Source organism: Colletotrichum gloeosporioides, assembly GCF_011800055.1.
Source record: "Colletotrichum gloeosporioides strain Lc1 chromosome Unknown consensus_13, whole genome shotgun sequence".
Lineage (NCBI taxonomy): Eukaryota > Fungi > Ascomycota > Sordariomycetes > Glomerellales > Glomerellaceae > Colletotrichum > Colletotrichum gloeosporioides.
The window spans coordinates 521,207-535,597 of NW_025544658.1; the positions used below are offsets into that span (position 1 = coordinate 521,207).

Below are 14,391 nucleotides of genomic sequence, written 5' to 3' on the forward strand. Positions count from 1 at the left end.
CCATGGTTTTATTATTTCAGATAGAGCAAGGTGCCTTAAGTACGGCGATGCTGCTATCTGTCATTTCCCCCTTCCTGGCCCATTTGACTTTTCATTCCGCGGCAATTGTGCTGCTCTGCAATGTTGGCTGACCAGATTGCCCCTTGCCTTTTTTGGGTGCGCGTTTTGTGCCTTGCAGATTTTTGGCATTCGGCGACCGAAGTTGCCTCCTTCCGCACCGTCCAGGCACTGTACTGACGCTTGTCGCAGCACAGTGTTTGCACTGCTTTTTCCGCAGAAAAAGCGCAGATTGTGACGTAATTTGCTCACTATGGGTCCGTCCAGGTTTCATTTTGGTGCCTCAAGCGACGCGCTGATACGCCAAAGCAACGCGCTTGGGTCTGGAATCAACATGAACCTTCCGATTACAATTCACGGGCACCCGCTGTCAGAACCACCACGTTGGAGAGATCTGGAGTCATCTCGACTCATTGCCCACCCTCTTCGCACATCAATGGCCTGCCATTGGAGGTGGCAAATCCACTGGTGGCGTCTAGAGCGTCTGCCGCGTCTCCCCGCACTGCGCTAGCCGTTAGCTGCAGGATGACCCACGCCTCTCCTGCATTGCTAAGCGCAGTCTCGATTCCTATTGCCCCATTTGCAGACCCTTGGTTATCAGATCTTGTTGCCTCCTCCTCCTCGACCCTTGTCGCGTTCCTGTCGATCATTGAGGACCCGAATCCGATCCGATCAGAACCGTCTCTACTGACGAGAGCTGCAGAACGTTGGACTAGCCTATTTTTCGCTGCTTACTGACTAGAAAGGCCGACGCGAGTACTCGCATGGGGATTTCTCCCTCCATGTCACTCGATGCTGCGGAGGTGATGATGGTGATGATGCGCCACAGGGACAAGTAATTCTTTGCGGCATTCCAAAGATACTCGGCCACGGAAGGACCTCGACTTCATTTACGGACACTTGATTGAACGCCTCTGGAGATCCTGCACTTGGCTTTCCAGTATGTCCTACCAGCAGCCTACCAGTTGACAACTTTCACGACAGCAGGCGCCACGCGAGCTTCTCGAACGACGGCACGATACAACGAAGTTTCTGGAACGGAAGTTTCGGATATGCTGCTTTGTCAACGAGTGGGAGCGGCACAGCCTGTGCTGAGATCGGATCACTACCGCTTGGGCAATGTCAACGGTGTCAATTCTAAAGACACCCGCCTAAAGTCGACTCAGCCCGCGCACGCGAACGCAGCGACTCCCTCCCGCTTTCCTGTTTCGATGTCTGTTTCCTCTTTTCAGACGGATTCCACGTTGTTTGAAGCTTCGTCAGCTTCACGACGGACAGCCGGGTCAAGCTGGTTTCCCTAGCGTGTGCATCCGAAGTCGTGGCTGAGTCCTCATCGCCTGGCGACTAACACGGCGACATAACAGTGCCAGCTTGAGCCATCTTCCACATTGTTGTCGACTCCTTCCGAGGATGATCTAGTCGTGGGCATCGCAGGAGGGCTTGGCATCCTCTCGTTATCGGTGCTTACAGCATGGCCAGCCAGCCGGTCCTTTCCAGGCTGAGAAGCTCATAGCCTTCCGGGCTTCGCCAAGCCCGCCGGGCCGTATGATACCAATGGTCAGAAAGCGAGTCTGCCAACGCCAAGAAATCGATGCGCAAGGTGGTCTGCGGGCACGGGTTGAGGCTGAGTCGGCGCAGCAGGCTCTCAACGTTCGCATGGGTGCCAATGCTCCCCAGAAAATCATTCAGGCGTAACTCGCATCGCTTCAGACAGCACCCAGGGGCGACGAACTATTGGCCCAAGCCACACCAGTCAACCCAACCTACAGCAGACCACATCTTTGACACTTTCTCGATCTCGCACAGCCGGAGCACTCGGGTTCGCGTTGCGGGCCTGACTGGCTGACTGCCGGGCGAACAGACAGGGATGAAATCACTTGACCTTGGCTCTGAGCACTCTACCACGGCCTGTGTCCGCGGATTCGGGGGCGGGCTGACCTAATGCCTAAACCTGATGGTCTGATAGCTCACGGCAGCAGTGCAGCACCCCGCGACGTCGAATGCCACTGAGAGGCACGCGTTCCGTCGCCAGACCTGACACTGAGACTGTCGTGTCACTGTTGTTACTGGCAAATGGAACGCGACCGCAGCATCCGACCGTCACCCGCGACCTGACCCCGACCTTGTGACTCAACCTCCCAGCCCCCGTGCCGGCCGCGAGACCCACCCGGAACCCGACCGCCGGCCACAAGGCGCGCACCCTGCCATTCACGAACACGACCGCAACGTAAACACGCCATCGCACTTGCATGAATAACAACAACCCGATAATCGCGGAGAGGAGTTCCCAACATGCGCATCACGATCCGGCGTGGGGTCGGAGCCTAATTCCTGCTTCCTGCTGCCCGCCCCCAGCCACATCCTTCACGAACCACACGCCCGGCAGCAGCGCTCACACACACACACCCTCCCAACTGACCGACATTTCCAAAACGCAGTCACCAGCGCCCGCGATAGCAGCCTGAATGTATCCCAACCACAAGGATGCACCTTTGCGTGAATGCCACGGCGGAATCTCTTTTTTTTCCCCATCTGACGGTGTAGCCAATCCCCCCCTCAAACCCCGCCTTCGCTCGTTGGATCATGTCCCAGCACGCACGCTACGTGTACCGTTGCTGACAAGCTGATCCCCGCCATCAGCCATCTAACTTTTTTGCACGCCCGACACATCTAGACGTCACCTTTTTGGACCCCTAAAACCAGTCGGGCGTTCTGCATGCTGCATTCCGCAACTCTCTGCAATGCCCAAAACGCCATGCATCTCGATGTTACGAAACTCTGTTTCTCTCTCCTGGCCCTTTTAACGGTGAACGATGGAACGGCGAGTTACATATGCAGACACACCGTCTAGAGAAAACACGAAGACGAGCGAAAGTAAACCGAGATTTCCCCCTCTGTTGGTATTTCGACGTCACGATCCGCCCTTCCGGTCGATCGCGACAATCTCACCCCCATGAAATCTCCGGGGAAGCCCAAACAACCTCCTTCTTTCGGAGTTCACGAAGCGATTACTTTTGTAGAAAATGTCCGAGGTTCTCCGCAGCACACTACACACACACAAGAACTCCATGCAGACGAAGAAACATCGGGGAGGAACGCCCGGTTTTCGGGGAGCTGGACCTTTTACCTCGACAGAGTGGAGGGGAGCTAGGAGACGCCGCCAGCTTAGCTGCATCCAAACGTCAATGTGTCCCTGTAAAATCCAAGCGTCTGGGCACACACAAGCGTCCCCATTCCACCTTTCGCAAAACCCAACTTGCCCGTTTTCTCTGTTGCGGATTCCGGATGGCTGGATCTTCCTCAACGGACGGATGCAAGCCCAATCTTGCAAGGTAGACAGGAATGTCTCTGATCCGGCCGTAACGGGGAGCGCCCAAGGTGCGTGAGAGAGACAACTCTAGCCGGTTTATGCGCCGCCTCCCAAGTCATTGCCCATCACCACCACCACTCGCCCAGCGGGAAGTAACAAGATGCATCAAACTTTTGTAAACTCCAATCCCCTCCCGCCTTGATTCATTCCGCGTGTGCTGTGTGCACCCTGGTCGGGCTATGATGTTATAAGGTTGTAAGAACCCGGCGAACCCGACTCATGTCCTGTCCCCGAGCAAGATGCGAATCATGACTTGGAGGCGATAAACTCTGGAGGTAGTCATGGGCATCTTTTTTTTGTTTTACGATAACGAGAACCAATCAAGTGGTTTTGACCCCTCCAATACCGCCATCGCATATCGTCATCAGCCAACCAGACGAAAAACAAGCTGCATTACAAATTTTCTGCACATGGGATAAATACATAGCGAAAAATGAAATGAAATAAACAAGATCACGAGGTTTTTGATTCTTTCCTAGCTTGACCCAGAATGAATGACCCCTCCCCGTCGACCCCGGCTGCAGATGACTGGATGTTCCCGCTGCCCGGGGCACACTGCAAAGGCCGCAGTCGTCCCCAAATGTCTCGCATGTGAAGCTGAATGCGAACCGCGCTGCGCGCTCCGCTACAGTGTCCTCTCTCCCCCACTACGAGATTGGGAAAAATAAAGACACTTACCCCGACCGCCTGCATCCAAAGTCACGAGGTGCACTAGAGCCAACCGTTCTAGACCCCGATGCAAGCGGGGGGTCCAACGCGGGACGGGAGGAGCCAGGTGCCGTTCACGAAGAACGAAGACATCAAGTCACAGTGTGTGTGCGCGAGCGGAAGGAGACAAGTAAAAGTTGTTTGGAAACGGGCACCAGTGTGGTTGGTGCCCGCGCTTTGAATTTCCGGCACGTCTTCTTCTGGGAAGAGTGTGCTGCTCATTTGGAGCTCTGACTGATATGATACTGCTGAACCGGTTCTAACAGTTCTTCCCAAGATCCCAACAGGGGCCAAACCTCTACCATGCGAGGATGCCAAAGAACCCAACCGACAAGAAAGAAAAAAGTGATAATCATGTTCATGAAATCCGCCCCAAACACCACTCCATATATGCAAATGCCCCGAGGATTGCCGTGTCCTCATAATCCGTGTTCCATGTACCAGTCGTCCCATTACCAACGCCCTCGGGTAAGATAAACAAGTCTGTCCTTCCGTGCTCTCTCTATAAAGCAATCCAACACCATGCTTTTTGGGGGGTGACTCCAAACATAGGAAAATGTGAGAGGTGAGAAAAAGTTGTTGAGGCTGTGACAAAAGGAAAAGAATCTGTGCGATGCAGCAGACTACCGCACTGTCACGGCGCCACCGAAGACGCGGCCCCACATGCCACGTCCCATGCGTGCCCTCTTCGCCTTGGTGCCGTCTTGCATGTCGCGCAGCTCCTCAGTGCTGATCTCGTACGGGAGGAGAGGCTTGCGCTTCGGCAGTGTTGATGCGGGCTGCTCGATGTGCACTTCCACGGGAGACTCGTACAAGCTGCCGTTGGGCACGTACATGTAAGGCTCCTCGGCGGGGTTGTCGAGCGGGGTGGTGGCGCGGGACTGAGACCGGCTAGATGCGACAGAAGGAGCGTAAGAGCTGATGGAGCTGCCATAACTGCTGCTGTAGCAAAGACCAGGTGGTGTAATGGAGGCGCCGCTGTATGAGCGAGCGTGGTCGGGGGTCTCCTGTCGCGAGCGAGAGCTGGCGCGCGAGGATGGCGGGCTGGGGTAGGACTGCATGGCGATGAGCTCCTCCTGTCTCTTGCGCATCTCCTCCTCCTGCTTGCGGCGGCGGGCAATGCGACGAGCGTGCTTAGCCTCGATTTCAGCGCGGATAGGCGCCAGGAAGGGGTCGAGCTCGCGGTAGAGGTCCTCCTCGCTGATCCTCAGGTCCCAATCCAGGAGGAAGAGAAGCTGCTTCTCCATCAGGTTAACCTCTGTCCTGCTGAAGCCAAAGTTGGACAGGTCGTTGTTGACGTGGCTGTAGGTGGCCCAGTGCTTGTTCTTGGGTGAGCTATCGTTGAGGTACTTGGCAGTGAGGATGAGGGCGGCAAGGAAGATGCGGTGGGTGGTGCATCGCAGACCGCGGGCCATGGGCTGCAGGCGGGACTTGAGTCTAGTGAGGTAGACCAGGGTAGACATGAGTGTCGGAACCTGGACGTTGGAAGAGACAACAAGCTGGGTGATGAAGGCCTCGAGGGTGGGGAGGTCGGCGTCTTCGGTGCGGACAGCGCGGGGCTCGGGTGTCCTTGGCGGTGTCGGGGGAAGCTGTTGTTGACGGTAGGCCTCGGCGGAAGCGGGAGGCATGAGGGCGCTGTCGCAGGAGATGACATTGAAGGCGGCGCCGGCCAGGTAGGAAATCATCGACTTGCTGACGGGTTGGTAGACGAAGTGGTCGAGGGCGGCGGCGTTGAGCTCAGCCGGGGTGAGGTGTGACCTTGACTCCATTGTGACTGTGTGTGTATGTGTGTGTATGGGGTATGAGAGGTGGTCGAGGTGGTTGGTGATGATGCTGGAGTCGTGTGTGGTGTATTGATAGTCGCAGGGGTCCTTTTGTGAAGGAAGCGTCCCTTTTGTGCTGTCGATGTTGTCGTGAAGAGTGACGAAATAAGGGAAAGCAGGAGAAGTGAGGAAGGGCAGGCTGGGCTGATATATTAGACGAAAAGGAGGGTACGGGTGTGGTGTGCGGCGAAGTTCATGTGCCTCGTCGCAAGTGACGGGGCCAGGCTCTGGGGATGGTCCTGGGAACTGAGGGATGCGGGCAGCTCGTCGTCACCCACTGACGTGCGGTCCACGAGGCTGAGTGGGCGGGTTGTCAGGGGGGTACTAGTCAGTGCTAGCGGTAGTAGGGGGTTAGTTTTTTAGGGGGTCTCAGCAGGACGCCGACGGAAGTGCCTGCTGGGGCTTGGATGCTTGGGGTGGGCTGGAATGCTGTAGATCCCAGGGGTGCAGGGGTGTGGGAGGCGTGCAAGGGGTGGGAGGGCGTGCTTGGGTCGGGTCGGCAGGGGGTGGTTGGTTTTTTTAGTCGGAGTGCAAGAGATGGCCGCTGGGGGCGTGGTGATAAAGTCCGAGAAAAGCGAAGTCGCAGGGGGCGGGCTGGCCGGCCGGGGTCTGGATTTCGCGGGATGCAGCGTCGGTGCGGGTGCAGCAAGCAACTGGACCTGCTGGAGTTGCAGATGTAGCACTGTATTTAACCTCGACAGGTGGAGTGTGGCGCAACACTCTCAACACTCCGAGTCCAGGTAAATCTCCAGATTAACTCGATATTATGGCTGTGACGAACTGGTCACGAACTCTGGTCGAATGCCACTCTTGGCGGCAAGTCGGACGTTGAGCGCTTTCTGCGTCGCGGAACACGACAATGTTTCGGCAGTGAGGCAGAGGATCTCGAGAGACCTAGCAAGAGGCAGGCTGTTGTGCTGCTGTATTGTTGGCGGTGTAATGAATGCTACTGCGGGTCGTTCGGCGACGACGGCGAACAAGTGGCGATTTCTTTCTGGGAATAGAAAAATCGCGAAAGTAGCGAGGATAGCGGACGCCAACGACGATGGCAGCGTGGAGGTGCTGGAAGCAGTGGACGAGGGTCGGGTGCGATTGTTGCGACTGACGACAATGGCAGCCAAGGGCGAGAGAGAAAGTCCCGAAGTTCTGGAAAATGCCCGGTGCTCTATGACGAATGGAGGATAGGCGCTCGATTCTTCTGAACGTCTGCAAACGGATGAGATATCCGAGTCACGCCCGTCGGTGCTTGGAGAGGTTTGCGGGTGAGGAGTTGAAGGCGTCAAGTAAAACGACGGGGCGAGTCAGGGGGACGGCGGTTTGGGTTTGGGTTTTGGAGAAAGAGCCACGGCCGCGATGTGATGAAATTATGGACGTCTAGGACAGATTGAGCCGTCCAGGTGTGATTTTGAGTTGGGTTGGATTGATTGATTGACGCTTGGATCGTGCAGCCGCGACGGAATGGCGGATGGCAGACGGGTGTCAAGGTGTGTGAGTTTGACGGCGGCAGAGCGGTAGAGCGGAACCGGTGCGATGCGAAGATCCCAGCGACTCGCGAGTACAGTGCAGTACGGCCAAAGTCACAGATGGTCAATTAGAGGGAGTAGTCCAAAACTTCCGAGCCGGCGGAGAGGAGGGCGTTGGACGAGTGTCGATTGTTGATTAATTGTTCTCGGGGCCGCGGGGCGGACGTCGTGTAAGCCAGCAGCAGATTGAAGACGCTGTGCCGACTGTAGTGCCCTGGTAAGGTGGTGAGGTAAGGTAGGCTTTGTTCGGCCGGGATCCGAAGACCGGAAACGTGAAGCAGGTTGAAGACGGGGAAATGATTGTCTGTCTCGATTCGGACGTCGCGAGCGAGCGTGAATGGTTTGTCCGGCCGAGCTGTGTCGCCGGTAGATGGGGTTTGAATGAAGGACTGGCGATATTGTTGGATTTTCCGTAGCTTGGCGGGGTGAACCTTGGCCGAGTCTTTCTCGATGCGACGGGGATAGAGTCAACAGCTGGGGAGAATGACGCAGGACGTGATGCGGTATCGCTAAGGTTCAGCAACGTCCAGGTTGGCCGCAATGTGAACCGTGAGGGCAGGGCGTTGGTTATGCGCTTTTCCGAAGTGAAGCCACCTTTTCCCTGGCTGACTGCGGAACTGTTGCACCTGGTGGTGGGTTGTTGGTAGCGGAGGTGCACCGCGGTCGGCACCTGGTAGAGTGAGGAGGTGAGGTGGGGTGTACGGGGTACGGCGACTTCAGACCAAAAATGCCCGGCGGACAGGGTATCCGGTACTTGGCACACGGTCACTGCAGACACGCAAGAGTCTGGGCAGTTGGGCGCTGAGGCGGTGCAGCTGCTTTCTGCGAATGGAGTGCCGAAAGCAGGGGTCCTCCAGGTTGGAAGCGACTCTGACTGGTTGTCAACGGAACACGCTTTCTGTTGGTCGACGGTCGAGGCTCTCGGGCAGAATCGAAGGCGGAACGGAACACGAGGTAGGGTGTCAATCGAGATGCGGGTTGCAAGATGGATGCAGATGAGCACCAAAAGAAAGCCTAAGCAATGCCGGTGGTGGTGATCGAAGTTGATAGATCAGACGGGTGTCTGCCTTTTAATCCAGAAAGCTCGCGAGGGGCGGAGTGAATGCGATGCAAATCTGACAAACGTCGGTTTTCTCCAGGGCGGTGACGATGATGATGCGGATCCAATAGATGCAAGAACTTGTTCCAGTTCTCGGGTCAAGAGGAAGCCTTGGCGGACTCGGGTCGAATTCGAGGTCAAAGGTTGACGGAGCTCAAGGTGCAGCTGCAATGGTGCAAGTGGGTGTGGGGCGGGATATCGCAGTTGGTGTCCAGCAACAGCAACGAAAGGGTGTCGAATGTCCACTAGTGCAGACGTGAATTATCCAGGGCAAAAGATTGAACAATAGAGCCGAGTCTAGAAAAAACAAGGGTTGAATAGATTCGATTTCGTATTAGCAGACCGGCTGTGGTTGTTATTGTTGTTGTTGTCGATGTTGATGTCTCGGTGTCAATGTCGTCTCCCTGCTCACGATAGGCGAAGGAAAGCCGGGTGTCGTATTCAATACAACAACCCTCGAATGCCGGTGATGATGCAAATGATTTGAGATGGAGGAGAGAATCAAGGTCCTGGCAAGAGACAGGATTCAGATTTCCCAGGGCTCGAGAGGGAGGAGGACACAGGGATGAAATATACGACAAGAGGCGCCGAGGGTAAGGGATGGATTGGACGGCTCCTGTGGGTGAGATCGATATATTTACTTTTGCAAGCCCAAGCAAGACCCGGCCCAGGACCACGGCCAGGCCAAGGCCGAATCAACAACACGGTCATTTCACTACCATGGCCATCATCTGCAGCTGCAGCTAGATCAACTACAGAGACAGGTTTCCGTGCGGACAGGACGGAGACAAGCGCGGCTCCAAGCTGCATCTGCGTCTGTAATTACCTTACAGAGCACCCTACGTCAACCCAAACCTCACTCAGTGTCTCACGACGGCCGTTGACTGGCCATCGCCGCTCCGTTGGGCTCCGTCATCCCCGTAGCCTCTCGTGCCGCTGCACGCCAGAGCCGGCTGATGGACGCTCAGCCAGTGGTTGCAGAAACACAGAGACACGATCCCACAAGCAAGGGTCCATGTCTGCCAAAACAAGCCCGCTGGAGCTTTTCGTCCACGGCATCCAAGCGAAGCGAGCGACAATCCTCACTGAGCGACACGACCACGACTACTACGACTTGCAGCCGAGAAGAAAAGCGCATCCACGCGGGCAGGCCCCACCCCCCAGCCATTCCTTCCTCTGCTGTCTGCTGAAAGTGTCGCTGCCATCGTTGCTTCTTGCAATCTGACTGGCCAACGCCGCTACACACACCTTACCTTAGGTCCGCAGGCGGTACGTACCGCTTCGGCCGAGCACCTTATTCGCTCTCCCTTGCCCCTCTCTCGCCTCTCGTGTTTCTCGGTGGAAACGGCGCGGTGCAACAACGTCCAATGGCAGCCGCTGGACACCACCAAGGAAGGCGACGATGGAGTCAGCAACCGCCAGCTCAGCACCAAAAAAGCATCCAGCAACCCCGGCGCAATGCAGACATGGATCGATGGAGAGCTACACTGCTCCCATGCTACGCACGTCAGCTTGTCTTGCCGTCCTGTCTTGTCGCTGTCAGGGGCCCTCGGACACGACTGTTGCGCGCGGCTCATTGGTGGCCGCGTCCTACGTCGAACAGACAGATGAAACAAGCGATGGGCTTCTTTCTCGAGCCCTCGCTGCCAATCGATTCGCGGCCAAGCAAGAGGGAACCCTTCCACCCAAGATCCCGCCAAACTCACTCCAAGTCAACACAACACACCCGCGTCGTTGGCGACTGGAAATTGTGACGGTCCAATGGGCGTTTCCCGCTGCTATTCTTGTTTTCGCCTCCTTTGATGAACATGGATGAAACAGCAACAAGGCCTGCCTTTGCCTTGTCGCAGAGCAGGGAAGCGACGGCACCAGCCCGCCCGGGTCTGGCACCACGCCGCGTGGTTACCTGTCACGCCTGTCCAACTGCTGGAGGAGCCGATGAAACTACCACCACAACGACACAACGGGACCACCACCAAGAGGGACAACTGCCAGGCCCGCGTCGCGACCATCCTGAGCTGACCTGACGCCGATACGCCGCCGTCTTTCTTCCGCCGTCTGCACCCCTCCGTGGATCATCTTATTTCGAGCCCGTCTAGGTCTCCATCGTGCTACTGCTGCTGCTACTGCGCGTTGCTGGCGCCGGTGCTGGTGCTGGTGCAGACTCAGGGTCTGGGTCTGGCTATCGCTCGCCTCTCGGCCGCTGGCTGCCACCGCTGGCTACTGGGCTGCTTCCCAGGCCTGGCTGTGCTGCCATCGTGTGTTTCTCGAGACGCCTCTGCTATCCGTCCGCCTGCTCTTCACCCGTAATCTATCGTCGCCGCTCACTGCGGTTAACAGCCACATCGGCCTCTGGCCAGTCTCGTTGTGTCCTCTCAGCTGATCAAGAAACAAACGCCATGCTTGCGCTTCGTTGCTTTTTCCGCATGCCTGGCCCGCTGCCCGGATGGACGTGGTGGATCCGACAAAGCCAGATGCCCTGCAGCCAGCGCCTGCACTGCAGATTTCCTCAGGTTTACCAGCCGCAAGAGCTCTCGGAGTTGAGAAAAAGTTTCGGTCCGTAAACTCTGGAGTGGCAACGCCCGCCCTGCAGCGGAATGAACAAAACGAACCTCCAAAAAGGCGTGACCACGCCCGCTGAGCTTCCTACGCTACGCTAAACTACACTTGTGCAACATGGCCAATGAAGACGAGGCATTTGTCTTCCCCGAGTCCTCGCAAATCATGTTGCCCATCCTGTTCTGCATAGCAGTTCAACAGCAGCAAGGAGGAAACCCGCCGGAATGGGTCAAGCGTTTGGTGGTGTTCATGAAACGAAACATCCAACGCCCTCACTATCTTCTGAGACAGATTCTGAAGTTCTTGATCCTCCCACCAGTTTAACCGTCGACCAACGACACTAGGCGTACGCAGCCCGCCAACATGCCCAGCAGAGGCAGGCTGTCAGCTTCAACACCTCGCGAATTCAGCCCAGCCCAGCCAGCTCTCATCCGACGAACCTCTCCTCTTGGCTACAGAGTATACAGCATGCTCCTTTGTCGGGCTTTCGGGGGCCCATCGGCAGGAACTCTCCCAGTCCCTTAGGCGCACCCTGGCTTGTCTGAAAGGGGCGAAGGAGCCGTTTATCGTGTGGCTTCGCAGCTCGACTCGCTCTACTGCTGCATAGTACAGAGGATCCTGAACAGACTTCCCCAGTCGCTGCGATTCCTCCACATGGCTGGCTGACCATCCAATTCTCACCGTCAGCCAGCTCTTGGACTTCTGTCGCCTGAGCCAACCGGCGAATACTCCCATCCAATCACTGCCCCTCTTGCGCACGCAGCCAACGTCGAGAGATTAGCCCTTATGCCTTTTGCCAGAACGGGTTACAGATACACTACATCAAGCCGTCGTGGACAAGATACGGGCCCTGTCAATGCCCACCGCCAGGCTCAACCTTACCAATCAGACAGAAAGTCAAAGTTTCGAGTTCGCATGATTGATCGCTCCCTTCCCGCAATTGACAAGATCAGTCCCATGGCATCCCCGGGACAGGGAAGGAGCTCGTCGCTTCCTCGTCACCCTCAATCACTGCACGAACACCCCTCCTAATCCTCCGTCGGCGATATCGATAACCTTCAAGCACAAACTGTTACTGCCCTCCCCTGAGGTAGATCATTCCCCACGTTACGGTTTCATGTGCCTGCCTCTTCATTCCCAATCGAATGCATCCCTTCTCCCCTCCGGCTCGACGTGTCCAGAAGCCTCAATAGTCACTCTATCCAGCCCCCTACTCTCCCCTTTTTTCTCTAGTCCTCGGCTCAATGGACCGACGCCCAAGCGCAGGGCAAGGATCGAGAATGCGGAGGCGTAGGGAAGCTAACGCAAGCACTGTCAAACAGCCCCCGGTTTACAGCGGCCCCTCTATCGTCGAAGTGAACAAACTGCGGCATCCGTGCAGAGTCCCGTCGTCTGAATCTTTGCCCCTCTTGACAGCCAAAAGAGCAGCGAAAGAGGGACCGGATGGCAGCTGACAAAAGGGCGAAGACACCCTCAACTGCCACATGCACGAGCCTTATGGCGCGCGGCGTCGATAGCTTCGCGCTATCACTCTTCACAAATGAGCTCCTGCGACGGTGGCTTCGCCATGACCCGCGGACTCCCGACCAGATTGCCAAAAGTGTCAGGTCTGCTAGCCCTGCGCAGATAGCATGGCCAAATTGCCCCCTCTCGATGCCCGCATCACCATCAGGACCCCCGGATGCTCACCTCCTCTCGAGATGCCTACTCTTGCCTATTGCGGCCGCCTCTGTGCGACTGCTTGTTTTTGAGGTGTGCCTTCATCTAGCGACTTATCTCGGCAGGAAGGTGCTAAGGACCGCCACCATGCATCAGGGCGTTGCGTGCTTGCATAGTATGCAGTGCTATTACGCCAGGGAGTTCTGCAGCAACACGAGTTCCCCGGCCGAGCTCGAGTTTCCCCCTGGATGGCGCAACGGATCTTGATGCTGTGTTTGGCAGCCTCAGCGGAGACACAGGCCAGAGAGAACTGTGGCTTGATCCATGGGACGGGGTGTGCTGCAGTTTAACTGGGTATCGTACTTGCACACGCATTGTCGATGGTCGGTGGTGGGCTCCATGCTCAGGGACCCCGTCAATGGAGGCGAAAGCGTGTGAGGGCGACTGGACATCAAAGCCTTCATGCGAAAATCTGCCGCTGCAGGCTTGCAGCACTACGAAACAGGCATCGCAAGCTGTCGGCCCATCATGCCAGCCTCATGCTCATTCCTTGCGACGTCCCCAATTCTCGCAGCTCACGTTGCATCCACGGCCAGCGCAGACGCTCCCTCCGGATCTCTCGTTCAATCGTTCAAGCATCCGTCCCTCCGTCCGTCCGTCTAGACCGTCTCGGCTCCCGTCCGCATTCCTCACCGCCTCCCTCCTCCCTCCCCTCGACGACTCCCGCGGCCCCATCGCCCTCTCTTCAAACTCCGTCTCCACAAAACGCCGGGCGACCTTGCCGCTTCGGTGCTGGTGCGTCGGAGACCACTCCGGGCTGATGCCGTGCAGATGCCATGATTGGCCGGAGAGGCCTTGAAACCAAACACCCTCTTCGCAGGGCCAACTCGCCAATCGCGCCTCCCAGCGCAGGCCACTCGAGGTGGCTATGCCCCTATGTCCCGAGACAATTTGTGGCTGGTACCCGTCGTGGCTGCTCAACAGACGACCCAGAGACTCGGAAACTCCTTTGACGCACATGAAAGAGAGAAAAACTTTGCTCGATTGCAACCCCCAGCGTGGTGGTGCTTCGAGGCTCAGCTCAGCCCGGCGTATAGGAGGTTGCCAGAGTCAGACATATAACGTGCATATGAGAAGAACAGCTGGCTGCTTGATGCAGCAAACACGGCCGTCCCCGCCACGGAGCTGTTCGTGATGCGAATTTGGGATTTCATGCGTCCCCGTCAAAGGTAGAAAGCGACGAACCGGTTTAGGTGTGTCTGCCCCCTTGACCGTTCGGATCGTGCCAGCTGATTGATTGAGAGGGAGCATGCCCATGCCTGCTCGTACCTCCGTACCCCGCATGGACAGCGTCCCTCCATTTTGAGCCACACTTCCCGGTCGTCTGAAAGACACACGCCCCCCCCCCCCCCCCCCCCCCCCCCCCCCCCCCCCCCCCCNAAAACCCCCCCCCCCCCCCCCCCCCCCCCCCTCGTCCCCTGCGCAGTCGGCCTTTTCGCCCTCTCCCATTCGCCTGACAGGGATCCTAAGGTGTGGCGCGTGCGCTCCCCCCAATCTGTCATCCCATCGCTGATCGCCGGCCTCGGCTCAGGT

General features: G+C 57.1%; 1 protein-coding gene across 1 annotated transcript; it reads right to left on the reverse strand.

Annotated features, from left to right (window-relative positions):
- Positions 1 to 4,758: 4,758 nt before the first annotated feature.
- Positions 4,759 to 5,904, reverse strand: GCG54_00002569 (PHO85 cyclin-1; the record flags this gene model as incomplete). Its single annotated transcript, XM_045402658.1, has 1 exon — positions 4,759 to 5,904. One exon carries the CDS (start codon positions 5,902 to 5,904, stop codon positions 4,759 to 4,761), a length of 1,146 nt encoding a protein of 381 aa, XP_045269276.1.
- Positions 5,905 to 14,391: the final 8,487 nt, after the last annotated feature.